This window comes from Anser cygnoides, chromosome 1 (genome assembly GCF_040182565.1).
Source record: "Anser cygnoides isolate HZ-2024a breed goose chromosome 1, Taihu_goose_T2T_genome, whole genome shotgun sequence".
In the NCBI taxonomy this organism is placed as follows: domain Eukaryota; kingdom Metazoa; phylum Chordata; class Aves; order Anseriformes; family Anatidae; genus Anser; species Anser cygnoides.
The window spans coordinates 113429788-113457698 of NC_089873.1; the positions used below are offsets into that span (position 1 = coordinate 113429788).

Genomic DNA, 27911 nt, shown 5'->3' on the forward strand with positions numbered 1-27911 from the left:
GCTCAAATATTTTACATTGTTGAGGGTGCAGTACATTTTATGCAATAACAAGGTGAGAGAAAAGTGCAACAGTTTTTAAAAGACACTATTTGCAAAAAAAAATAAAAAATATTGAAATTAACATTCTGCAGGCCATACAGGCTGGCACTGACTCAATTTATTATGAGTATAAAGATTTCTGTTTGACCTTCTGGGATGAGAAGGAAATATAAGAACATGACTTTCCTGTCATGCTCTTTCTTGGGCTCTCTCACCTGAGATCAAACAGGACAACAAAGCTGCCTATGATACTGTGAATATTCAAAGAAATTGTGAACAAAGTTATTTAAACTTCCTGTAATTAAGCATTCCAATGGAATTAAGTCTGGTAATTATCTGCTGTACATGAAAATGAGGGGATTCATGTTTCCACATGAAATCGTAACAAAAAAAGACTTTACTCATAAATGCAGAAAATGGAGGTATATAATTCTTGTTCACATGTATAATATGTTAACTTTAGTTCTGTATGTTATCACGTATCAAGTAGAAAGTTAAGTTGGTTGCTTGAATTACTTCAGGATCTGACATACAATGGACACAAGACAGACATTTCTGAGTTACTATCCCGGCTTTTGTACTGATTCACTGTGTGCCTCCAGGCAAACACCTTAGAACAGTACAGTTTAAACACAGCATGTACTTTTGGATGCTCAGTCTGAAAAACCTTAAGCTTGATTTTGAAAACTAATTAGCATGAACGGTTTGAGTTAGCGTCAGCCAGTCAGAGCTTACCACGTTTAGGCGAGAAGCTTGAAACAGGCAGTCAATACTAACAGAAGTGTTTGAAAATAATCCTAACTTCTTATGATCAGCAAGACAAAGGAATGAACATTTTTCTACAGTTGACTGTTTTAGGTGAGAACGTTTTCTTATGAAAGGTTGTAGGGATCACACGGCTTCCACGGGACTTCTGAGAATCAAGCAGTCTGCTCTGCCACTCTCCTAGAGGTGCTGGCATTTGCTGCAAGCGCTTTTCAGCTGTTCACAGTTGAAACAGCTGCTGAACTGCACTGCATACCAAGATAAAATATTACCCCTTCCCTGCAGGAAGCAGGAACTGCTACAGCTACCCAAGCTGTATTCCTCCAAGAACTTGCAGGAGTTTCATCTGTATCCTCTACCACCCAAATCCAATGGATTAGCTAACAAACCTGAGGTAAAATTAAATGAGTGGTAGTTGCACAAGGCTTTGCTCAGGTATTTTTTCTTAAGTGCATCCGTATGATCTCACGTGCCCCAAACCTTCAAATAATAATAATAATTATTATAAACCTTTCACTCCAACAGATTTTAGATCACTTAATGGAACAATTTATTTGTTCAGTTATCGGATTTTAAAATGGTAATTTTTCTTTTTACCTGAATTGGAAATTTTTCCATTGTCAGCTGTTCCTGCGTTTCCTGGAGCAACAAACACTTGTTTTACATGTGGGGACTGGGCCAGCTTCCAGGCCAGCGCATGCTCTCTCCCTCCACTGCCGATCACAAGCACCCGATCAGCCATTAGTCTGCACAAAACCAGAACACAAGCAATACAGTCAGAATTAGTAGAGCCAGGTTAGGAAAGCAATTCACAGATTTAACTGCAGGGTGGAAGGCAACTCTCAGCAGAGGTGAATGCCACCTTGTTTCAGGCAATGATGTTTCTATAATGGTTTTGTTGGTTTAAAGAAAAAAAAAAGTGTGTGGAAATGGATAACTGACTTAATAAGGTGTGATAGAAAATAAATGTCAAACACTGAAGCAACCCACAGGGCAATCCTGTTTTTCCTTTGATCAGACTGGCAACTGTTCTGAGCTGTACTGAAGCCTGTGATACAGAACAACCTTTATGACCCACCAGGCTGTGATTTGTAACTTACACACGTTCCTGGCAAATCCAAGCCTGCAAAGGGCAAAGTCCCTCTGATGAACTAATTGTTTCAACGCTGTTTACAACGTTAGGGAGCTGAACGGGACAACTTGAGACTTTTGGGTAGTAATATCAGAAAAATGTCTAAATACTTTGTTAAAAGTTAAGGTTAAGAGCAATGAGATAGGGAAAACAACTCGTAACAGAACAGGGAAGCAGAGTCTTAATGCAAATTCCCCTCAGGACTGAAGGAGCCTTAGGCTGGTCAGGGTTTTACAAGGCAAAGCCTAGATTTTTCAATAGTTTGAGAACAAACTGGTCAAAAATGAAATGAATGCTCTGTTTCACCCTCCTGATGTCATTGTGTGCATGTGTAAACATAGCTTACATATAGTGCATTGACGTGGACATTACAATTCTGCCTTTGAGTAGCGCTGAATGTTGGCCTTTGCTTTTGAAGACATGTTTATTTCTGTGTGTATTTTCTACATACTTATTGGTTTAAGTCACCTCAAAATTGCCATCCCGACAATTTTAGGGAATAGAAGATTTCACTTACACTGGAAAAGAACATTGGAATTCAGAAAATGGTAAAGAAAGAGACAAAATAAGTACGTACGTCTTTATTTGGAGTTCTCTGACGAGCAAAGGCTAACCTCCTAAGCTATCCAAAGAATAAGCTGTAGTCCATTAGTCACATTAGTCCAACTACATACAAATTGCGTACACAGGTGCACTGTTTAAGGTGAGAGTTTTATGCACAGAAGACAAGCAGTCCCTCATGAAGCTATTCAGTGAAGCTGAGGGTGAGCAGCTATAGATGGGCAGCTGTCCTATGCCCAAGTGGAGCATTCATTGCTTTTAAAAAGATATTAGAACAGTTTCAAGCATTCTAAACAATGAGAATAAACAAAAGCAGTTTTGCGTGGAAACGGGCACGATTTATTTCAAGGACTTCGCATGGCCAGTGAAGAGGTCGGATGTGCCTCCCTTCTGTGCGAATCACCTCCCAGTCATAGGGAGGAGGGACACAGCCGAGATAAGAGTTTTAGCCAAACACAGCACCCAGCCTCCCTGCTGCAATCCCAGCACACGAAGCACAACCCTCGGTTGCTGCTTGCGCCTCTTCTGTCGAGCGGCTGGTCCTTGACCGGCATTTGCCAGTGCGTGCAGGGCCCTCCCAGTGCGGAATACATCCTAAGCACCAGGGGAAATAAAACCCACCCAAACCAGATTTCTAAGGGAAAAGCGGCCTTACCAAAGGCACGACAGACAGCAGATTTTCAGCCAACTGATAAGGCAGGGCATGTGCCTCTCCCCGATGCCAGCTGCTACTCAGATAAAGCTGCTGGCCCCTGCCCAAGAGCTGCCCAGATGGCTCTGGGGACCATGGAGAAGCCCGGCTGTCCTGGAAGCCTGGACTCTGCAGGAGATGCTTCTGTTCGGAGGGCACCATGCAAGGCATGCTCGGAACCTGGTTTTTAAATCCAAGTCCTCTGTAACAGCTCAGGAGAGCCCCCACACATTTTAGATGGTAACCCTATGCCCTTTGCTAACATATTTTAACCTGTTAACAAAGGCATGATTTGTTCAGAGAATGATACTTTTAGGCAAAACATCCAGTCAAAATAAAGAAAAAAGAAACACAAAGAGAAGGACAAGATACAGATGATGGATGCTGAGTTGTTCACTATTAACTAAACATACCAGAGTTAAAATTTAATTGTAGTTTCAGGCAGGAGGAGATCAATAGTTTTCTGTTGAACTCTGTTTGACAAAATATACAGACTGCGAAGTTGTAGGGGCATTTTAATTATAAGCCTCATGGATCCCTTACAATAAGAAAAATACACTGGGGTAAAAAATACCAGTTATGGTATACATTTGGGATGTGAAGTTATGGTAAACCTCTATGATATTACAACCCGAGGGAAAAAAAAAATGAGTAAGGGGCTGGCTGCAATGAAGGGATGTGTTAGATAAAGACAGTAACCTAGGTCAAAAGAGTGCTATGTAAAAGAGTAAACATTTACCATGTAGCAGACAGCTATATCCTACACTTAACTAAATCCAGCAAGCACGTTTCCACAGACAGGCATCATTAAATAATAATATTAAGGCAAGTTTTATCAGTAATAAATTGAAACATACATATTACTGCATTTTTTTGACAACTACATCAGAAGTGAATGCAGAGATCCAAACCGCAACAGAGAACATACTTACTCTACCTTATGTGCTGTTGGTCTGAGGAAAGTAATGCTCAAGAGTTCAGATGTGCAAAGAGAAAGGAGAAAAGCAACCTCTGGTTAAAATGTAGTGCCCCTGTCCCAATATTACCGCCCCACTGACGACATTGTGCAGGTAGCCAATGAACAGGAAAGTTCAGCCATTTCAGCTGGGGAGAGAACAGAAACTCACATACAAGCAATCGAGGAATGAGGAGCAAAAAGTTTGCAGAGCAGAAGCAGCCCATCCTTTCATTCCTAAACGCACAGAATAAATTCTGTCTCATCCAAATTATTTCTTGCAGTTGAAAAATTTTCAATAATTAGATCAAAACATTCACTGCTCGTTTAAAAAAGATGCTTAGCATAGTCCCATGCATATCAACAATATTGAAAAATATGGTGCATGACGCATATTCATGCTCCATTAAGCTTATTGTGTAAAAACAGTTGAAGGACAGGCTTCAAGATCCATTGACACTGTCACCACCTGAAGTAACTCATCATGCTGGCAAATCAATCTTTTTTTTTTTCCCCAGCATGTTCTAATAAGTTCTAACTGCTGTCAGTTAACAAAACGAATAATATAAGGCATAAAATGTTATATGGGAACAGTTAAATAGAACAAGCCATATATCATATGTTCAAATAAAATTTAACCATTTTATAACAAAATTTGAGAAAAAATGTGGTCTAACCATTTGTTTTGATTTCAGAAACTCAAGTAATTTGTGCATCCCTCAAACATCATCACAGCAACTTGTATTTAGGGATGTAGCTTGACAAGAACTTCTCCTGGTGGCAATTCCAGTTTACGAGGCCCAAACGTAGTTAGTAGTGACAGCCTTTCTTTTTCACAGTGACTAAAAAGACGCGATGTAGGCCCTCCGCCGCCCAGCAGTATCTTGCATTCAAAATGAAAATTGCAAGAGGTGACATTTCTTTTTAATTTTGTCACTAATCCAGGAGTCAACAATTTATTGTCAAACAACCAAAAGCCATTCACAAAGCAGATGATTTCTTCTGTGAGGATTACCACACAGTTTTTATGGAGGAAGTGTGTGAAATCCTTAAATCCTCTCATAAAGAGGCAGAAGCCAAAAAGATTCCAAAATGTGATACGTAATTACCTTAAGCAACCATTGTCTGCTTTTGTAAAGAAGGCAGATATGTTTGTTTATAAAAGATGTCTTAAAATAAAGACAGATGGTATTTCAGTTAAAGGTCCATTACCAAGTCCTTAGGCTAAATAAGAACAGGAAAGCAGAAACAAGCTAATCACTCCATGTATCCAAGAGGAGAGGACACAAGGATACAGTGAAGACAAGCTGATTTCCAGAGCCTATCCCTGAGGTTGCCAGCAGCTAGTCAGCAGGGAAGAGCATCAGCCTAGAGACCTTTATCCTCCACAAAGCTGGGGCTCATTAAGAAGCAGGGCAACTCCTCCACTAGGTCAGGGCCTGTGGAGCAGAGAAAACAAAGTGAGCAAGGCAAAACCAATGTCTGACAGCTTTCCCCAACCTGGCTCCTTCAAAAGGCACAGTGAGATTTCAAATACAGGCAGAAGTGAAATGAGGCTACAAATTCAGTAGCTGTTAATAGGGAAGGGGCACGAGCCGCTCGCTGGCTCTTCCTGGAACGGATCCCGTGTGCAGCCTTGGGGGTTAAACAGAGCTCCCTGGCTGCGTTAATGCAAAGCTTACAAAGATAACTCTGTAAGTGTAAGAAAACATGAACTCCTTAAGCTATTACTGTCCAGGTTTCAATTTCACGTCATTAAGTGCATGGTGCAAGTTACCTAAATATTTATCTCAGCTAGGTGGAGTCTGTAATAAGCCATCATTGCCTCACTAACTGAACTAACTAATTGAAAGCAGTAAAAAGGTGTAGCTAAAATAACATGGACGCAACATAGCACAAACATTAATTAAAGGGCATTACTGGTGGCAGGTTACTGCTTCAGACAGTGTCTTTAAATTAAACTCCAATGCTGCTGGGTTTATCTGTGCCTTGACCGATAGAGCTGGGTATAGTGTTTTGCTGTGCTAAACAAATAAGCGAAATCTTGAAAACTTGCGGAAAGAAAGGTGTCAGAAAAAATGTATTCTTAAAAGATACTTTTTAAAGTCTTAGTTTCAACAAAATAGGAATTGAGGATGAAGTAACAATGTTAACATTTAGGTATATCTAAAATTTTGCACCGTGCAGCATCCTAAGTGTTTCAGACCTTCACAAAATCGTATCTGCTGCTCAAGTGGGTTTACACTCTGCTGCAAAAGTTTACACATGCATTAATACTCACATGCATTATTACTCTGAAATCAACGGGATTGTTTTTCTGAATCAGTAATAAGTAGGTAGCTGTTAGAGAAATGATTCAGGGTGTCTGGATACAAAAGACTTTCAGGAAGAAAAATAAGTCACTTCAGTACGTGAAAAGAATATAGGCTCAGGAGCTTTGCCTAAGGCTTTGTATTTGGAAACCTGCAAATCACAGAACACCAGATTAAAGTTGGCATGCAGAGCAACGCTAGGCTAGGGCCAACACAAAGGGTGGCATTTCATGAGACAGCTGGACCCATAAGTATACCTCATTGTCACTGGAAGGGATGTCTTAAACCCAGGTGTGCTTTCCTTTTCCTTGTACCGGTGCTGATGCTCACCTGAGCACAGTCAATTAACTTTTCTCTCACAAAACTAACCTGAGCAACAAAACAGCAACAACACAGCAACAAAACAAAACAGATTTTTGCTAGCTGAACTGACTAACAGTGCAATCAGCCAAGTACCAGAGGCGCTAAAAACGAAGGGATGGGACAACATGCCTAGGCAGGATGGGATAAATGCAAGACTTACCTTTTAGGCAACAGCAATCTATTGCATCGCTGCATGACTACCATTTAACCTTAGCCACTGCCTATTTAAAAGCTGCAATACCTTAACTTTGCTACAGTGGGATTGTGGAAACCTTTTCTTTATACTAAATATATGAGCCAAGCCCAGAGCATCTTAACTCCTACCCTTCCTAGAGCTTTGGCTACAACATGGCCTAGCAGTGATAGCACTTACTCCAAATACAGAGAATCCAAGCCTAGCATCACTAAGAAGGCTCAAACCCACACCTCCCAGTGCCTGGAAAAAAACTCTTACCACTTATCTTTGTGCTAAAGGAGAAAGTTGACTCTTTCTCTTGAAGTTAGGCAAGAGAATAAGAAGAAATAAAGACCTGTAGGACACAGGAATAACACAAAATTGAAAGGTTCTGCAATTCAGCTGCTGCTCTGCTGAGTGTAGTATTAGGTTCCAGCCCTAGCAGTCAGGACAATTTATGCATTTTTTTTTTCATAGAACGATAACGGGATAAAATATTGAAAGAATGTCTGAGCATAAACCAAAACCTAGGCGTTCCTCCTCCCAGCTTCAACAGCTGAGCTGCTGCTGTACTGCCCCCCATGAATCTGCCATCCTTTACTCAGTTCCTGAATTTGCCAGCAGCCAGGTAGCATGGTCCCAAATCCTCTCAGGCTGAACATGGCTTTCCTGCTTTCTGAACTAACACTCTCATCAGCAGCCCAAGCCTTTTCTTAATAAGAAAGTAGAGTCCACTGCACGTCACGAATGCACAAAGATCTTGATACACATGAGGTGAATGCCACGAGTGCATAAAGACCTCAGTACACACGAGGAGAGCTCCCAGCTGGCCTTCTCAGAGAACCTTTGCCAACTTCTGGACCATGTTCAAGCTTGGACAAGAAAACAGAGGCTGAAATGTGCAGGCTACAGGTTCACTCACTGGTGTTTCACAACTGACTTACGCTGGTCTTTGCTGGTACAGCCTGCCATTGGTCCAACTCTCTTCTCCACCTCCAGCCTCTTGTTCCCTCTCCCACCCCGGTGCCAAATGTGTGCAGTCAGTTGGATCACAAAGCCAATAAATATTGCTGGAAAACTAAGACTACAACGGTAACCAACTCAATAAAGTAATAATAACAAAAAGGAAATATTTTTTTGTCAGTTTAGTCAGCTAAGCTAACTCCCAGCGGGATAAAGTGATGACCACAGAGCATGCAGAGCAATCAGCAGAAGCAGGTGAAAAGAGCTCCTTTTTGTTGCAGCAGACTGGTAATCGGCTCAGCTGTCCTGGAACAGCACTCTCAGACCACCTTGACTGTTCCAGAAACCAAAACACAGTTGGTTGCAAACGCTGCTTCACAATTTACCTTCTCACCTAACAGCTTGTTTCCACCTCTTACACCACCCTGTTTACAAGTCAGAGGGGGAGTTAGACTGGGGAATCAGACCAGGGGTGGAAGGGGAGCCATGTTTTTTTTTTTTTTTTTTTTTTTAATTCTATAGGTATCAGTTTCCTTAGTAAATTCATCATGCCAAGCATGCAGGCAGCTCTGCTGATGCAATGCAAAGTACAGAAACAAACTGCCATGGTGCTTAAACTGGCAGAATAGCCGAAACACGATGATGGCGCTGCAAGCTTAGATTAGGGTGGCCTGAGGCTCTTACTCAACGAAAATGATGCCGCCTTAGATCTGTAACTTTTAATTTCCTCAGATTTCAATACCATAAAGCGTTACTTAAAGAGTTCAGAGGCCTCCAGAATCAAGTGGCAATTGATTTTTAATTATAGATTTGAGTTTAAATAAGTTTCTTTTGCTCGTAGTTTTTCATTCACAACTAACTTCTGGCTCTCGCTTGGGAACACTGTGTAGTGCAACTGATAGGTGTTTAACAGGTGTTATCCTCCAATGAGCTGGATTCCGTATTTGTTAGGCAAAAAGATCACCATAAATCTCACTACTAAAAATAAGAACCTTAAAGTGTTATTCCCTACCCCAAGCACTAACTTCTGACAATTCAGACTATTCACAGAGCTGTAAGTGCTCAATGTCTTTCACCATCCATTGGCTGATAACCAGAAGGAACCATAGAGGTAAAGAATGTGCATTGTGTGTTACTATTCCACTTACAAATAATATAATAAATCACAGAATCATCTAAGTTGGAAGAGACCTCCAAGATCACCGAGTCCAACCTCTGACCTAACACCAACAAGTCCTCCACTAAACCATATCACTAAGCTCTACATCTGAATGTCTCTTAAAGACCTCCAGGGATGGTGACTCAACCACTTCCCTGGGCAGCCCATTCCAATGCCTAACAACCCTTTCAGTAAAGAAGTTTTTCCTAATATCCAACCTAAACCTCCCCTGACACAACTTTAGCCAATTCCACCTCATCCTGTCACGAGGCACATGGGAGAATAGACCAATGTGATCACTAATGTCAAGTTTCCACTAAAGATATCACAAAAAAAAAAAAGAAGAAAAAAAAGCCAATATTAAAGTTGGTGAGCGCCCAGCTCTGCAAACAGGAGGGAAAGAATCAAAGTCAGCCAAAGTCCAAAACAAGAGAAGTTAGAAGTTTATTATTTACTTTAAAGCAAATATTTCGCCACTTTTGCAAAGCCAAACAGAGCAGGGAAAGACATATGAATACCAGCTGCGTGTGCCTTAAAACACTTAAAATCGCAGCACATTTAGAAACGTTATGACTCAAGCACCCCAGAAGTAAATTTGGGCAGGAGACACGCAGCTTAAATAAAAATAAGACAACCGTTGAGAACTAACTCTTCGCATGACCGTCTGTCGTTACACATGAGGGGAAAAGGCAAGGCCCAGACTAAAACACAGCCGCCGGGGCTTGATGGAGGCGCCAGGCACCCCGCCGCCGCTCCGCCATTTCACCACACGGGCAGCGGGGAGCACATGGCCCCGCCGCCGCCTCAGCCCTCCGCCGCCCCCCTCAGCCGGGCTGCGGGGGGGCGAGCACCGCCGGCGGCGGCACCGAGAGCGAGCGACACGCGTGGCCCACAGAGGACGCCCTTCTGCGTAGAGAAAGAAAAACTTACATTCCTTCAGGGGGATTTTAGGGAACGGGAAGGCATCCTCCGCCGCGCCGCCCAAAACTACAGTACCCAAGGCGCCCCGCGAAATGGCGGCGGCGGGTGGGCCCGGGGCGGGGGCTGAGGAGCGGGGAAGGTGGGAAGGGAGGTAAAAGCTGCGGCTTGGAGCCCCAGGAATTGGGTTTTGCGTGTAAATTCTTCCCATCTAGGAGTACCTTCATCTTGGGGTTGCTGTAGCTTTGCTGCCACTTTTGGCTTCAGTGGGCTGCTGCCTGGGGGATGTGCTGAGCTGGGCCGGGCAGGCGATAGATCTAGCTGAAAAGCCTTACCTGTAATTACTGTTCTTAGGGTTTTATCTAGAAAATAGCGTGGCTCCAGAGTGCAAGGGTGATAGTTTAGTAAGTTAGCTGAATGGTACTTTGCAAAGACTGATTTTGTTTTTGTATCCTCTCAGCTGGAATATGCCTTTATAAGTACTGGATAGGAGCAACCCTTTAGTCTATTTTGTTAAACTTGCTACTTCATGAAACCAAAGAACATTGGGCAACATTTAGTCCAATTTAGCATTAAAGTTGTGCAACAATACCGTCTGTAATGAAACCAGATTTGATCCTATGTTTGTCCCTTCCCTTTCCCCAAGAATTTGTGTGAAAACATCGTTGTTCTTTGAAATTAGCTTATGAAATACCAGTTTAATAAATATTGTTTGCATATTTAAGTGCACCTTTGTCTTTTTTTTTAAAGGAACAGTTGCATGAATAAATACTCTAAAATGAGTAGTCCCATAATAATGTGTTTTCAAATTGAACAACAAATGTGTCACGAACCGTCACTCTAGTCTTGACAAGATCAAAGTAAAATAGTTCGTTTAATTCGTCTGAAGATTACTTAGCACCTAATTGAATAAAGGTGTATAAGTTTTTTTTTTATATTATTATTTATTTTTGAACAAACATCTTGGAAGGGAGAGCAGGAATAGTAACTCCTGTGGGGCTATGGATCCTCATTTCTGTCAGTGATGGCTTTTGTAGTCACTACTTTGTGTTTTTTTCTAGAAAGCCAGAGTGAAAGATGCAGCGTGCATTAAAATCCTTCCCTGGCTTTTTTGTACCTTTCTTTGTGGTTTTCCTGTAGGGATGGAGGCCTACACTGGTAGGGTTATCAGTGTAGTTAAGCTTCTTTGAATGAATTAGTTTAGAAGGGTCTCTTTCCTGAGAGCAGCTTCATGGTATGGATTCCTCTGAGCCCACATGAGAGGTGTGATCCCTGCCTGTGATCCCTGCTTTTCTGTCAGAAGCCGCTAATATAGGCTAAGTTACACCAGACAGACCTCTGTGCTCCAAGTACAGCTGGCATTGCTTGGAAGGGGTGAGTTACAGTTACTTTGTGCTGGAAGTATTTAAAACCGTGTTGTTATGGCAAGATCCATGCTAACAACACTATTCCTATGTAGAATATCTCTGCTTGCACTGGACTAAAAGAATGGCTGGTCTAGACAGGACCATTTACACGACGGGAATCTAAATCTAAAGTGAAATAGTTTCACTGTTTAGCTCATTAAATACCAGAAATTAGATACCACATTTTAAAGTAGTATCTAAAATAGATAAATGTTGGCATGGCGTGAAAGGTGCTGTTATTTGGAAAAGTGCCTCTTCAATATAACTGCTTTGTATTATAATAAATCAACTCTAACAAAAGTAAGCAAAACGGTCCAAATACCAAAAATGTTACTTGAACAAAGCTAATATTAGGGCAGACCAGCTCTGAGCAATACAGTATAAAAAACAATGCAGCTATTAAAGGAGTTTGTAAGTGGTTATTAAACCACATTGAATTTGATGTCACAAATAAAGATCCTAGTGACAATTTAACAGTCGCACATAGGTTTTGAGTTTTTTTTTTTTTCCGGGGAAGTAAAGACCTGAAGTTATTAAGCCCCTAAGTTATTACTTCATGACAGTGGAAGAAAGTCTATTGGGGGAGAAATGGGCTTTTGGAGTTGGGAGTCTTCTGGGATTATTCTGTTATACAGGATTTAGGATGATTTGGATGCGTATATACTGGAGAATTGTCTGGGGGGCAGCACGAAGGGTGGCTGGCCTCGGGACAAACTGATTCCTGCGTCGTTGCAGGGAAACACCTCAAGGCAAGACGAGGCCGGCTGTCGCTCAGGTATCACTCATCCGCGGCGTTCTTCTTCTTTGTTCCTTTAATTTCTCCTCCATCTCGCGGGGCGCCCGCCCGGCCCCGCAGCACACGTGCGTGTCACAGCCGGGGGCTGCCCGGCCTCCCGGCGGCGGGGGGAGGGCGCCTTTCCGCACGGAGCCGCTGCCGAAGTGAGCGGGGGCAGCGCGGCAGCGCCGGGCCCCCCCCTACCCCTCCTCCACCCCCCTCATCCCCGCCCTCAGCTCGGCGCTGCCGCCTTGCGCTCTACCCACGGGGCGGCGGCAGCGGCGGCGGCGGCGCGGGGCTTGGCCCCGCTCCATGGAGACCAATGGCATCGCTCCCGCCCACCCCCACGGGCCCCCAGCCCGCCGGCACGCACGGCCGCACGCCTCAGCCCACCATGGCCCCGCCGCCGCAGCCGCTCGGGCCGCCGGCGAGGTGAGTGCCGCCCTCCGGCCTTCCCCCCGCGAGCCCCCCGCCGGCCGCCATCGCGGCGTGAGGGGAGAAGGGGGGCCCGGCGGCGCCTTCCCGCTCCCCCCCCCCCCCCCGCCCCCTCCTCAGGGCGGCCGGGCGGGACGGCGGTTGGCGTTTAGCGGTTGGGGCCGTTATGGCGGTTACGGGGGGAGGCTGGGGGCGGGGGGGGGGGGCTCTCCGCCTGCCCGCGGCGGCGTGTGGGGGGGTACCGGGGGCGCGGGGCCGCTGTGGGAGACGGCGGCGTGAGGGGGGGGGAGAGGGGGGGGGAGCGCACAACATGGCGGCGCTGCCGCGCGGGGGGAGGGGGCGGCGGGCTCCGCCGAGGCACGAGACGGCCCCCCCCGCCCCCCCCTTCCCGGAAGGCGGACGGGGCCGCGGCTCTATGGTTCCACAGCGCTAGAGCGGCCGGCCCGAGGCCCGCGCTGCGTCACCGCGTTGGAGGGCTCTAGCCAATGGGGAGGCGGCGTCCGGGCGAGCGCGTCAGCGCGGGGCTCGCGGCCTGCCGCCGCCGCGGTGCGTGGTGGGATCGCGGAGGCCCTCGCGGCTCGGCAGGAAGGAGAGCGGAGCCCCCGCGGGGTGGAGGAGGAGGAAGGGGGGGGGGGGGGCAGCGCGGCCGGGCTGTCATGGCGACTAACATCGAGCAGATCTTTCGGTCCTTCGTGGTTAACAAATTCCGCGAGATGCAGGAGGAGCAGCAGCAGCAGCACGGCGGGTAACGAGCCGTTCGCCAGGCGGCCTGGGCCTAGCGCGCGGTGCGCGGGCCCCGCCTCAGGCCCGGGGGAGGGGGGGGGCGGCCCGGGGCCCGTTTTCGCCTCAATATGGCGGGGCTGGGGGGTCGCCGCCTTGCGGGGGGGGGGGGGGGGAGGGAGGGGGGGAGGGAACTGGGTGAGGAAGGCGGGAGAGCCCCCGATTTGGCTTACGGGTTTCCAGCATTGGCCTCGCTTTCAGGGGCAGGAGGGGAAAGGGCGAGCGCCCGTCCGGTCTGTAACGCTCTTCTCGTTGCGTTTAACTTTGCCTAGGTTTTTTTTTTTTTTCTTCTCAGACTTATCTTACCAAGCAAGCAAAATCTGCTAGAGGAGATTGTATGGTTACTTTGAAAGGGGAGTTGAGGAGTCCGTTTCAGTTAATACACAAACCCCCGGGGGCTGGGTCGTTTGAGAACGTATTTTGCTCCCTTGTATTCAGTTGGCACGAGGCGTTCTGTCGCAAACAAGTGAAAGTTAATCGAAAAGTAGATGTTTCACTGAAAGCGTGGCTTCTTCAGGAGGCTAAAATATTACTTTGAAGGGCTGAGTATAATAAATGCGTATGAATTAAAAGTCAAAAAAGGCTCAAAATTGCTTGTATTATGTTGATATTTTTTTTGGTTAGTGGAAAGGTAGAAGGCCAGCCCAATGGTGACACAGTCCCAGCTGAGCAAGCCAACCCTTCAGATGACACTGTTGCTGGTGCTGGGAGTCGTCAGAATGATCAGATAGTGCAGAAAATAGAGGAAGTGCTCTCTGGAGCCCTTGATACAGAACTGCAGTGCAAATCAGGTAAATGAAAACACATTTGGCAAGTACGTTCTTGTTTAAGAAGGTTGTCATAGTTCTTAAAATCAAGTCATTTTTACAGAGGCAAAAACATACTTTTCAATACTGATTCTCTTACTGAGTTTCATCGGACAAGTTGTGTTTATTGTAACATTCGTTAAGTATTTTTTTGTCTTCTGTGACTTACAACTGCAAATGGACAGAGAAAGACATAATTGAAAAAATGAAGTTGGTTAATACATGAAAGCATTACTTAATATGGAAAAAATTATCTTTTCTGTCCATTACAATAATGATACAATGTATAATATCTATGTGTATAGAAAAAAATATTTGTTGGTACATCTGAAGTGTTTTGTGCTTTATTCTTTATATACCTGCTTCAGGGTCTCGGTATTCAGTTCTTATTAAGAAAGCTGGTACTGATATGGATAGAAGGACTGTTGTGTTATTTTGGTGTGGCTTATAAGACTATTTCTAAAAATCATATATACTAAAATTCAGAACTGTATAACTAACTGTTCTGTCGGAGTGAGATGCTCTGTCATTTTAAAATTAATAATGTAATTACCTTAAAAATGTAGTTACTTAGATTGCAGTCTTCCAGAGGGTAATACATTTTTATATAGCCATCTCATAACATCAATAAATTAGTGGATTTGTTCTTCCAAAAAGTTGAATCTGAGTATCTTTTCTCATGGGACTAGTCTTTTCTCTAAAATTTCCAAATGGGAACGGTTACTGAGATGGAAGGGTGTAATTACTCCACTTCTAATTTTTCAAATTTAGAATATAGGTGGCTGCTATGTACTTGGTAAGTATAGTTCCAGATTTATTTTTTTTTAAGAGGCAGTATAGAAAACTGTGACAGAAATTTTATATTTCAGAGATGTTATATGCAACATTTTGGCATTGTTTCTTTCTTTTTGTGTATAGTGGCTTGTTTACCTTGAGCATTTCCAGCAGTCTTTTACAGGTATGCCGTACAAGTAGCACTTCAGGCTGGCATCTGGTTTGTTTGTATTTTTGTTGTTCTGCTGTAGAAGAATGAGGCAAATTAACGTGGTAGTAAATATGTAAGAGACAGTAATCTGGAAGTTGATAACCTTAACCTATGGTAAATATTCCCACTGTTCACATGTAAAAGGAGTTAACGTTACTGTTAGTCAACAGTTAGGGATTATTTGAAACTGCTATGCAGAAAAGTTCACTTGACTCTGTTTGCAACTCTTTCAGCAGTGTTGGTGGAAATGCTATTTTTTGTTAAAGTGTATATTATGTAAAAATATGTGAGCTCTTAAAGCTACCTGAGATATGTGTTTATAGGATATTATTGTTCACTGAATGATTTTACATTGTTTACTTCAAAGAGTATGCTTTGTGATCACAGCTAGATTATAATTGGAGAACCCATATTGCTGCGCTGGCCAGTATAAGTGTAATAATTTAAGATAACATGCAGATTTTAATGTATATCTCATATTTAACAAAGACTGCAGCAATTTACCTCTAGAAGAAATGTTGTTCTCATGAAAATATGGGACTAGATCCAAAGAAGGGTAAGAACCTAACACGGGTTAAATTCATGAGGAGATGAGGTATAGAATTAAAAGGTGATTGAAATCCAGTTTTTCTCTTCATTTCCATGTCAGTGGCTGGCTGTCTCTGCAGTCACCCGAATTTATTAGTTAGTTTTCTGTTTGAAGCAAAAACTTTATTAGGTACTTGCATATTGGCAGTGTCTCACAGTAACTGCAGTCCGGTCTGAGCATCTAGTTGCCTGCAATGTCTTAAAGCCCCTTTGGAATCAGGAAACTAGATGCTGGTTCCCTAAAGACACCTGAAGAACTTGATCAGTCAGCAAGGAACTTAATTAGTGAATATGCTTAGATCAATTCTAACACGCTCATAGTATTCGGCTCACTCAAAAGCTATGGTGATGGGACTTTTTAGAGCATACTAGAAGGTGATGGGCTGGCCATGTTTTGTATGCTAAACGTGCCACCGCTTAGATCTTTTGTCTGGAAAATGAGAGTTTTTCACTTCCATCTGCAGCTTGATGTAGTTTAAAAACACAAAACAAGTCTTCGGCCTCCTGGGAGAATGCACTGCGGAGTTGTATATAGGTGGAAATTTATCCAACTACTTCTTGGAAAGCATCGTGTTCCCAGTAGAACTGTGTTGCTGACCAAAAATGCTTAGCTGTTTGAAAGCAGAATTACTTATTTTTACTTACAGTGATTACTGAGAGGAAAGGTAAGAGTGCAGAAGAGGGAGTGTATGCCAGTTGTGTATGGTAGTTTAGTGAAGAAGGCATGGTTGCTAAGTTTAATTTTTTTGTACCTTTTTTCCATGTACTTGGTTACTGGCCTAAAAGATTTTTTAAATGTAGTTTTAATAATATTTACAAGGAAAATATCATTTTCTTTTCTAGATGTAGACAAAAATACTGTGAACAGTAGTACTCAGTCTACAAAAAGAAGCTCTACTGCTGAAGGTGAAGATGAAATTCCTAGAAAAAAATCAAAAAAGAACAAAAAACACAAAAGCAAGAAGAAGAAGAAAAAGAAGAAGAAAAGGAAGAAAGAGAAAAAGCATAAAAAGCAGCCAAAGGAGTCAAAGTTGAGTGCACGTCATGGAGAGCATGCAGACTTACAGCCTGCTTCTCACTCGATGCCAGAGAAATCAAGCTCCAAATTGAGCGTACAGCATGGAGGACTTGGAGATGCAAATCTGGCTGTCCAGATGCAGCCAGAAGAACTGTGCTTAAAAGCAAGTGAGGAGCTTGATAGACAAGCTTTAGGACTTGTTTCTCATTTGAGAACTGATTCTCAGCCATCTACAGAAAATCTTGGAAGTGAGAAGGGGACTTTGTGTGCAACAGATCCTCAGTTTAATTTAGAAGGCAGCCAATTTGATATCCAACAAAATGCTAGTATGACTCAAGCTCAAATTTGCACTAGAGAAGAACAAATTAAACAGTCTTATGAAAATATTTATCCTGTAGCTGTTAATGTGAGTGAAAAGGGTGACTTTTTCATTACTGGAAGCAGTGCTTCGTCTAGCATCCCATCTGGAGTTGCCAACAAATCTGAACTTCAGAAAGCAGTTCTACCTTCAGAGATGACAGAAGCACTAAAAGGTACAGAGAGTGCTTTGAGGTTTAAAGGCACTGGGGAAGTAAAAGCTTTGGAATCTCAGACCATGGGGGTGCTGGAATATTCAGAAGCATCTCTAAAATCTATGGCCCAGGGAGGAGTGAAAGTGTTGGAAACAACTTCAGAATCTGTGTCTTTGACAAGTGATGTGACAACAATTCCTAAATCTGCAAATCAGGCAGATCTCAATACTGTGAAGGCAGCTCACATGTCTGTGGCCATGGAAGAAGTGAAAATTGTAGGAGCAACTGAATTAGGGGGTGTAAGTAGAACTCCGGAACCAGTCCTGAATCCCCCAGTTTTATCTGATAATTTGAGAGTGGCACAGTGCAGCTCCATGGAAACTTCAAGTGTCTCGGCAGCAGCCTTGGAACCTGTAGCTATGATGGGAGATGTTAAAAATAAAACAGACCCAGATGCAGCTTTGCAACGTTCTTTTAAAATATCTACAGAAACTGCTATGACCCAGGTGGAAATGAAAAGTGCCAAAATACCCCTAGCAGCAGGGGCTGTTACAACAGTGAAGGCTATTGAACCAGCTGGAGGCTATGTGCATATTGAAAATGTGGGAGCTTTGGAGAAAGTTCTGGAACCAGTTGGTGCGGTAAAGCCAAAAACCTTGGAAACAGTCATGAAACCTCCAGGTATGATAGCAACAGGTGAAGGAACTCCTGATTCTGCAACAGCGTTCCTACAACCTAAAGTCTTCACAGAAACGAGAGGCTTGACAGATGTGAATGTGGTTGCAGAGACAAAAGGTTTGCAAGCAACTTCAGAACCTGTAGCCACTGTGCAGACTGTCATTCCCCAAACAGTTCCAGAAATCCAGATGGTGGAGGGTTTTCAAGGTCCACGAGCAACCATGGAAGTTGTGACAGTGACAAGAACAAAAGATCTAGAAACAAGTCAAGCTACTCTGCAACTGGAAAATACTTACGCTTCAAAAATTTCTGAGAGTGAATCAAACATGAGAGGTTTGGAAGCAACTCCCCTGTCTTTGCAGAAAGAAGAAATGAAAGGTCCAGCAGGAGTCTTAAGACCAATGACTGTGGTAGAATCAAAAACTTCAGGAGCAACTTCACTGTCTTTGCAAACAGGAGTTATAAAAGCTTCAGAAGATTTAGGAGATCCGGAGTCTGTGGGTAGAGCAAAGATGAAAACTTTGGAAGCAGTTTTGCAGCCTGCAGCCCTTGTAGGGGCACGGGGCTTAGGAGGAAGTGTGTATTCTGAAGCCAAAATTGGCAGTAAAGTCTTAGAAGCAAATCCAGGACTTCTGGCTGTAGAAGAAAGGTCAGAGAGGACTTCCGAATCGGTGATTGCGCATGTAAGAAAGGAACCAGTTACAGAAATGATGCATGTGGTTGTAGGGGAGATAAAGGATTCTGAAGTAGCTGCAAGTTCTGCCATTACAGAAGTGAGAGGTTTAGACAACTTGTCAGAAGTTGAGGCAGTTGCAGAGGTAAAAGGTGCAGAAGCAAGTTCAAAAACATCATGCTTAATGCAGATGAAAAATCTGGAAATGGCTGTGGGATCTGAAACAAGGACATTAATGCAAGACTGGGGAACAAATTTGGTATCTGAGGTGGAAGATATGAACAAAGCAAAAATGAGCAAAGAAGTAGTACTAGAACCTGTGCAAAGAGTAGCAATGAGTACTTCGGAAACAAATTCAAAATCTGTACCCATGCAAGAATTGGGAGCAACTGTAGAATATGGGATTGGACGTAAGCCAAGTGAAATTGAAACAGCAGTAGAATATACGGCTATCAAAGCAGCAGAGTATTCCAAAACTACTCCAGAACCTTTGCAGGAGCAGGTAGGTGATTCAGAAACAGTATTAGAGTCTTTGCCAAGAGCAGAAATAAGTATAGCATCAGAAACAGTGACAGAAGTGAGAAACTTGAAAGAAACTTCAGAATCTATGATTTCAACAGAGGTGAGAACTCAGGGACCTACTGTAGAATATGTAATTGCAACAAGGAGAACAGGCACAAAAAAACTTGAGGCGTCACCTATGATTGATGTAAAAGATTTGGAAGAAGCTTCAGAAACTGAGAAAGGAATGAAAGCAAAATATTTGGAGCCAGCATCAGAAGCTGGAGAAGTGAGGTTGTTGGAAGGTATGAAAGAATCCACAACAGCAGAAGTGGAAGGTTCTGAAACAGTCAGAGAGTCTGAGGTACAAATGGATATCCAAGATTTGGAAGCTTCACAAACATCTGAAAAAGTGGCAGTGATGAATGTTTTAGAGAGTGCTTCAGAAACATTCACTGTAACAAAACAACATTCAGAAGCTATTCCAGAATTTTTGCATGCTGAAAAGCAAGAACATCTGCAAGCAGTTTTTGAAGCCAAACCTACTGCAGAATGGAAAAGTACAGAAGAAGCTCCAGAAGTGTTGACTGCTGCTGAAATGAAATCTTCTGAAGCAGTTCCAAAAACTGGGGACACAAAAGGTCTGGAAACAATGCTGGAACGTGAAGTGGCTGCAGAAGTACAATATTCAGAAGTGGGGCAGTGTCAACAAATGGAGGATGTGAGAGTTCCTCATCAGGCTCAGGAATATGACATACTTGTTGAGAAGAAAGATACAGAGCAAACTTTAGCATCTGAGCCTTTTGTAGCAGTAAGTGGTCAAGAGATTACTCCAGAATCTGTGTCAGCTTCAGAAACAGCTTTTAGTTCTTCACATTCAGTGGGGACTTCTGAATCCCAAATAATCATGGACACAGGACAGCTGGAAGCAGCTCCGGCCTGTGTAGCAGAAACAAAAGATTTGGAAGCAACTCCTGTTCCTGAGACTGTTGTAGAGCTGAAAGATGCAGAAGCAGCTGTGGGGTCAGAGGCAGACACTAAGGATTTGGAAGCAGCTCCAGTACCTGAGTCTGTTACAGAAGAAGTTCCAGTACTTGGGGCAGAGGCAAGTCAGTCGGAAGTAATTCTGCAAGCTGAGACTGACAAAGAAGCGGCTGCAGAAGAGGCATCAGAAGCGAGAGATTCAGAAACATCTGATGTGCAGCCTGATGTGGCAGCACGAATGAGGGAGACTCTGATGAGGCTTGAGAAAGTTGATAAAAGCAGCCATAGAAGCAGTGAAAAGAGTAAACATGATGCAAAGAAGCAAAAAAGGAGTCGCTCCAAGTCCCAGTCCAGGTCTAGGAAGCGGAAGAAAAAATCAAGGTCACGTTCTACTTCCAGGCGTTTGACTTCTAAAAGAGCGCGTTCCAGGAGCAGAAACTATTCAGATTCCAGAAAAAAGCATTCCAAATCTAGATCCCGGTCTGTGGAGAAAAGAGAGAGAAGATTGTCTTCCCGGAGGTCCAGGCGCAGACGTTCCAGGTCGTCTGACCGTTACAGGTCTAAGTCCAGGTCAGTGGAAAAGACCCGAAGGTCTGGGCGCAGACGTTCCAGGTCATCTGACAACTACAGGTCTAAATCCAGATCTGTGGAAAAGAGAGGGAGCAGATTGTCTTCCAGAAGATCCAGACGCAGACGTTCCAGGTCTTCAGACCGCTACAGGTCTAAATCCAGATCAGCAGAAAAGAGAGGGAGCAGACTGTCTTCCCGAAGGTCCAGGCGTAGACGTTCCAGGTCTTCTGACCACTATAGGTCTAAGTCCAGGTCACTGGAAAAGACCCGAAGGTCTGGGCGCAGGCGTTCCAGGTCATCTGACCGCTACAGGTCTAAGTCCAGGTCACTGGAAAAGACCCGAAGGTCTGGGCGCAGACGTTCTAGGTCTTCTGACCGCTACAGGTCCAAGTCCAGGTCAGTGGAAAAGACTCGAAGGTCCGGACGCAGACGGTCCAGGTCTTCTGACCGCTACAGGTCTAAATCACAGTCGGTAGAAAAGAGAGGGAGCAGGTTGTCATCCTGGCGATCCCGGCGCAGGCGTTCCAGGTCCTCTGACCGTTCTAAATCTAGATCCAGGTCTTCAGAAAAAAGAGGGGGCAAAGAGTACTCATGGAGGTTCAGACATAGAGGGTCTGGTTCCTCTGATCGTTCAAAATCAAGGTCTAGATCTGTTGAGAAGAGGGGTCGGAAGGCGTCTCTAAGAAGATCTAAACGTCAACGCTCCAAGTCTTCTGACCGCTACAAGTCTAGATCCAGATCAGCAGAAAAAAGAGATCGAAAGCAATCGTCACGGAAATCTAAACGTCAGCGCTCAAAGTCCTCTGACCGTTACAAATCTAGATCCAAATCAGTGGAAAAAAAGAAAGAGTCCTCACGAAAATCCAAGCGTCGTCGCTCAAAATCTTCTGAACGTTACAAGTCTAGGTCTAGGTCTGTAGAAAAAAAGCGCAAAGAATCCTCAAAGAAATCCAAACGAAAGCGTTCCAAATCTTCTGACAGCGTTAAGTCAACATCCAAATCTGTAGAAAAAAGAGAGAGTAAGTTATCCTCAGCGAAATGCAGTAGCAAGCATGCAGAGTCTTCTGAACATCAAGAGTCAAACACGTGTCTTGAGAAAGTAGATGGTCCTGAACCTTTCACAAGTGAAGGCAGCTCCTCCAAATCTTCTAATGGTCCTGTGTCAGCTTTGTCTCTTGAAGGAGTAAATGGCCCAGAGCTGCCACCATCGTTAGAAAGTAGATACTCCAAAACTTCTGATAGTCTTGAGACAGGCTTGTCCTCTGTTGAAAAAACAGCAGATTTGCAGTCTTCTGTGGTGTCTGAACATGATAGCTCCAAAACCCCAGATGACCAGGAGCTGAGATCCACATCTGTTGAAAACACAGAGTCTTCAGAGCTTTCTGTAACACTTGAAAATGGATCAACCGCACCTTATGGCTCTGACTTAGGGTCCATGCTAACTGAAAAAGAAGCAGCTCTGGAATCTTCATCACTACCTGAACTTGCTTTCTCAGCATCCAAATCAACATCCTCATCTGTTGAAAAAAGAGGAGATCCAGAGACAACTTTAACAGAATTTGAGCTTTCCACGTCCCATGAAGATGAGTCAAGATCTACATCTCTCAAAGAAATAGAGGGTCCAGAGCCTCTTCCGACACTTGGAAGTGGATGCTCTTTATCTTCTGATGATTGCAAGTCAATCTCCTTGTCCTCTGAAAGAATGGAGGTTCAGGGGTCCTCTCTGATGTCTGGAAGTGTACTTTCTGACTTGCCTGACGGTCGTGAATTGAGACACATCCCTGTTGAAAAAGCAGAGCTTCAGAAGTTTTTGCAAGTACCTCAAAGTGGATCTTCTGAGTTGGCTGATAGCATTGAGTCAAGGTCACTGTCTTTTGAAACAGCAGAAGTTCAAAAACCTTTTTTAGCACCTGAAGTTGTTCAGTGCTCTGAGTTCCCTGATGTCCATGAGTCAGCCTCCTTGCCAGTTGGAAAGGACCAGATGCGGGATTCTTCTTTAGCTTCTGATAATGGATCTTTCAAGACTCCTGACAGACATGAATCAGCATCCAGCTTTGCTGCACAAACAGAGGAGCTTCCATTGACGTCTGAACGTGGGCCCTTCGAGTCACCTGATGGAAAAGTAAAGGCTCCAGTTGCTTCCCTGACATCTGAGCGTGGTCCTGTTGAGATCACAGATGACTGCGTTTCAACTCCATCTTCTGCAAAAATGCAGGAAGTTGTCCTGACAACTGTAGGACAAAGCTGCAAGTCTTCTGAAGCTTGTGAGTCCAGTTCATTTGCTGAGAAAAATTTAGACGGTCCAGCATCTTCACAAGTACTTGGAGTTGGCTGTTTTGAGTCTTCTGAAATACGTGAATCAAGATACTTGCCTGCTGGAAAAACTGAGGTTACAGAATCATTGTTGATGTCTAAAAGTGAAATTCCTGTGTGCCATGATGGCTGTGAGTCAAAATACAGTTACTCTGAGAAAACAGAAGGTTCAGAACTGTCAGTGGCTCCTGAACGTGGGTGTTTTATTTCCCCTGAAGGCTGTGAACTGACATCCACTGCAGCTGAAAGACCGGAGATGCAGAAGCCTCCTTTTCCACTGGAAAGTGGATTCTTAAAGTCCACTGATGTTTTGGGATCAGTAAGCATACCTACTGAAAAATTGGAGGCCGCAGTGCCTTCTCATACATCTGAAGGTGGGCTTTTCACGTTGCCTGGTAGTAATGAATTGAGAGCTACCCGAACTGAAGAAGTAGAAGCACAGAAGTCACCTTTGCCCTCTGAACTGAAGTACGTTGCATCTTCTGATGGACACAAGTTGAGGTCTGCCTCTGATAAAGAAATCCAGGTGCAGGAGCCATCTCTGATACTGGAAAGTAGATGTTTTGTTTCCTCTGATGTTCGTGAGTTGACACACACCCCTTTCAAGAAAGCTGAGGTAGAGGATCCTTCACAGATACCTGGAAATGAGTACAGAGTGGGCCTTCATGGCCCAGAGTTGACATCAACCCTTACTGAAAAAACAGAGGTGCGGGAACTGTATCTGGCTAAAGAAAGATGTTCAGTGTCTATTGAGAGCCAGGAATTGCTGTCGCCCCCTTTTGAAAAGACTGAAGTGCAAGAGCCTGCTCTGACATGTGAAAATGAATGTGCCGTATCCTGGGACCACCAGGAACTGCGGTCTAGCTCTCCTGAGAAGGTAGAGGTCCAGCAGCCTTCTGCAGTACCTGATAATCAATACGCTTTGTACTCTGAAGATCAGCAATTGCAGTCTTCCCTTGCTGAAAAAGCAGAAGTACAGGAGCATTCTCTGCTGTCTGAAAATGAATATGCTCTGTCCCCTGAGGGCCATGAGATGACTGCCAGCCCTGCTGAAAAAGAGGTGCAAGAACCTTCTCTGACATCTGACAGTGAATATCCCGCATTCCCTGAAGGCCAGGGAGTACAGTCTACCCTTGCTGAAAAGAAAGTGGTGCAGGAGCCTTTTCTAATATCAGGTAGTGAATATGTTGCATCCCCTGAAAGGCAGGAGTTGTCATCTGTTGTTGAAAAAACAGAAACGCAGGATTGTTCTGTGCTGTCTGAAAACGAATACGATATATCTCCTGAAGGCCGTGATTCAAGATCCAGCCACGTTGAAAAAGAAGAAATGGGGGAACATTCTGAAACATCTGAAAGTGAAAGTTCGATGTCCACTGATAGCCAGGAGTTGCAATCTACTGTTGTTGGAAAAACAGAGGTGCAGGAGTTGTCTCTGTCTGAAGGTGAATGTACCATGTCTCCTGAAGTTCAGGAGCTGCATTCTAGCCCTTCTGAAAAAGCAGAGGATAAAGAACCTTCTCTGACATACGAAAATGATCATGCTCTGTTCCCTGAAAGATATGAACAAAGATTGACTCAGGCTGAGAAAACAGAGGACAGGGATTCTTCTTTAACATCTGAAAATGACCATATTTTGTCTTTTGAGAGCCAGGAGGTAAGATGCACCACTATTCAAAAAGAAGAGGTGCAGGACTTTTCTCTAACACCTGAAAGAGAACATACAGCATCCCCTGATGGCCAGAGGTTGAGATCCCTCACTGCTGAGAAAGCGGGTAGTCTTGAACCTTTAACGTTAAATGATAGAGCTTCCATGTCTCCAGATGTTAGTGACTTGAAATCCATCCCTGTTGAAAAGATGGATGATGAAATGCCTGTACTGCCTGAAAGAGGATGCTCCATGTCCCCTGATGGCCACAGTGTGAAATCTGTTCCTGGTGAAGAAACAGGAGATCTAGAGCCCTCTTCAACATCTGAATGTAGACATTCCACATCCCCATATCATGACAGCCATGAGCTGAAATCTCCCATGGAGGAAGAGGCTCGAGAGTCCTCTTTGACTTCAGAACATAGGCGATCTGTGTCTCCCGAGGGCCATGACCAGAAATCTGTCATAGATGAGGAAATGGAAGATCGAGAGGCCTCTCTGACATCTGAACATAGGCGCTCCACATCCCCCGATGAGCATGAGTCAAGGTCTAGCGGTGGTGAAGAAGCAGAGTATTTGGAACAGCCATTGACAACGGAACGCAGATCCTCTGTTTCTTCTGATGAGCATGAGTCAAGGTCTACCGCTGGGGAAGAAGTAGAGGATGTGGAACCCTCCTTGACAGGTGAACGAAGAGACTCCACATCTTCTGATGAGCGTGAGTCGAGGTCCACCACAGGTGAAGAAGGAGAAGATCGGGAGACCTCCTTGACAGCTGAACGTAGAGACTCCGTGTCCTCGGATGAGCATGAGTCACGGTCTACCGCTGGTGAAGAAGTAGAGGATTTGGAGCCCTCTTCGGGAGGTGACCATAGACGTTCTGTGTCTCCTGATGGACGTGAGTCAAGATCAACCACTGGTGAAGAAGCAGAGGACCGGGAGCCCTCCTTGACAGCTGAGCGTAGACACTCCACATCCTCAGATGAACATGAATCAAGATCTACCACAGGTGAAGATGTAGAGGAGGATGTGGAACCCTCCTTGACAGCTGAACGAAGAGACTCCACATCCTCCGATGAGCATGATTCAAGGTCTACCACTGGTGAAGAAGTAGAGGATATGGAGCCTTCTGTGACAACTGAACATAGACGTTCCACATCCCCAGATGGACGTGAATCAAGGTCTACCACTGGTGAAGAAGCAGATGATGTAGAGCCTTCCTTGACAGCTGAACGAAGAGACTCCACATCATCAGATGACCAAGGGTCTACCACAGGTGAAGAAGTTGAGGATATGGAGCCCTCTTCGGCAGTTGAAGACAAACACCAGGAGTCATGTTCTATGCCTCTTGAGAAGTCAGAGGGACAGGACTCTTCCTTTATGTCTGAAAGTAGGCGTTCTGAGTCTTCTGAACGTGAGAAATCTAGGTCTGAATCTGTTGAAAAAATATCTGACAAAGAGTCTTCACGAAGATCTAGAAGCAGACGCTCTCCTACTCGTCAAATGAGTCGATCCGTATCTGTTGAAAAAACAGCAGACAAAGAGTCCTCACGGAGGTCTAGACATAGACGCTCCAGGTCTGCTGCTCGCCAGAAAAGTAGATCCACTTCTGTTGAAAAAGCAGCAGACAAAGAGTCTTCACGGCGATCTAGACGTAGACGTTCCAGGTCCACTGCTCGCCAAATGAGTCGGTCAACATCTGTTGAAAAAACAGCAGACAAAGAGTCTTCACGGAGATCTAGACGTAGACGCTCCAGGTCCACTGCTCGGCAAAGGAGTCTGTCCAAATCTGTTGAAAAAGCAGCAGACAAAGAGTCTTCACGGAGATCCAGGAGCAGACGCTCCAGGTCTTCCCAGCGCAGATCCCAGAGATATGATACAGAATCTCGCTCTAGACGGAATCGCTCCAGATCTGTAACAAGGAGAAGAACATCAAGATCAAAATCTAATCGTCGCTCTAGATCTAGCTCGTTGTCACGTTCAAGGCACAGAAGAAGGAGTAGGTCAAGGTCAGCATCAAGAAGGCGGCGTTCTTTATCGAGAGACAGACGCAAAAGATCTCAGAGAAATAGATCAAGATCTGCTGATAGGAGAAGAAGAAGATCAGATTCAAGAGATCGTAGGATATCCCTCAGATTACGGAGCAGGAGTCGAACACCTATTCGTCAAAGGCGATCGAGGTCAAGAGGAAGAAGACGGAGTTCTAGTAGGTCACCAATTCGGCTGCGGCGATCAAGGTCTTCAGGGAGAAGAAGGGGTTACAGCAGATCACCTGATCGTCGTAGGTCCAGATCATCAGAAAGATTTTCAAGCAGGTCACCTAAACGTCTTACGGACTTGGGTAAGTGATAACTTTATTTTTAGTGGTTTCATAATTACACAGTACTTTGTTTATGCAGTCTTATTTTAACACATCTTCGTAGCATTCATAAGGAATTTATTGAAGTCATTTTCTGCGTTATATTTAAGCAATAACTTTGAGTAAGAAAACTTTCATGTTGAACCTGAATCTGCACTTCCCATTTGGATGAAAGTGCATTTAAAGCAATGATACATGTATAAAGTTTATATATATAAATATACTTCAAAGCTTTTATGCAAAGGTAGTCTGCTGCAGTCTTGAGGAACGCTGTTCATTGTAACTATTGGTAAAGGTCAAGTAGTCTCTAAGAAAGTTAAGAATTTCTAGTTTTCTTGAGAACAAACTGGGAATGAAAGAACATGTGAAAATAAATGCCAGCTGGGGAGTTCTTAGCTCTGTTGTTGGCTGTAACTTGTTTTTGTGTTTCTTTTATTCTTGTCTCTTTTCCACTTTTGTATTTGATATTCAAAAGCTTTGCTATATTAAGAGGGACGTTGTTGAACTATCAACCAAATGCATGATACGGAGGATTGATGGGCTATGCTGCACATTTTTATGGGCTTGGAAATGCAATTTTTTTTCTTGATTGTACTCTTGAATCTTGAGGTGAGATTAGTTGTCCCATGATTATTTCTACTATGACTGGATTTTCAGATACTCTCAGCTGGAATTAACATACTGAATTATACTTTAGCTTCCTAGTGCAAGTTAAAATATTTTGTGTTCTTAAGCATATTAAATTAATAATAAAATTGATGTAAATGGCTAGTTTCTAGCTTGCTTAGTTCAGGTTCGCTGTGTCAATAGTGGCTGTTCCCTGGGGTTTTGTAGGTTGAGGTTTACTTGC

At 44.0% G+C, this 27911-nt stretch overlaps 2 protein-coding genes across 5 annotated transcripts in view; one reads left to right on the forward strand and one right to left on the reverse strand.

The window, feature by feature from the left end:
- The window catches only part of GART (phosphoribosylglycinamide formyltransferase, phosphoribosylglycinamide synthetase, phosphoribosylaminoimidazole synthetase), a 30100-nt gene extending 28550 nt beyond the window's left edge, over window positions 1-1550 (reverse strand). Inside the window, exon 1 of the mRNA XM_048071536.2 lies at window positions 1402-1550. Coding sequence (XP_047927493.2) covers window positions 1402-1546 — 145 coding nt within the window. The 5' untranslated portion in view covers window positions 1547-1550. The remainder of the gene's footprint in view (window positions 1-1401) is intronic.
- Window positions 1551-12095: 10545 nt separating this feature from the next.
- The window catches only part of SON (SON DNA and RNA binding protein), a 39045-nt gene continuing 23229 nt past the window's right edge, over window positions 12096-27911 (forward strand). Inside the window, exons 1-3 of one of the 4 annotated variants that reach the window (XM_066978244.1) lie at window positions 12096-12646; window positions 14054-14220; window positions 16652-27043. In XM_066978244.1, the coding sequence (XP_066834345.1) occupies window positions 12537-12646; window positions 14054-14220; window positions 16652-27043 (10669 nt within the window). In that variant the 5' untranslated portion in view covers window positions 12096-12536. Of the gene's footprint in view, window positions 12647-13073; window positions 13395-14053; window positions 14221-16651; window positions 27044-27911 lie in introns of those variants that run through there. The other 3 variants (XR_010825294.1, XM_066978239.1, XM_066978256.1) reach the window with 3 other exon arrangements.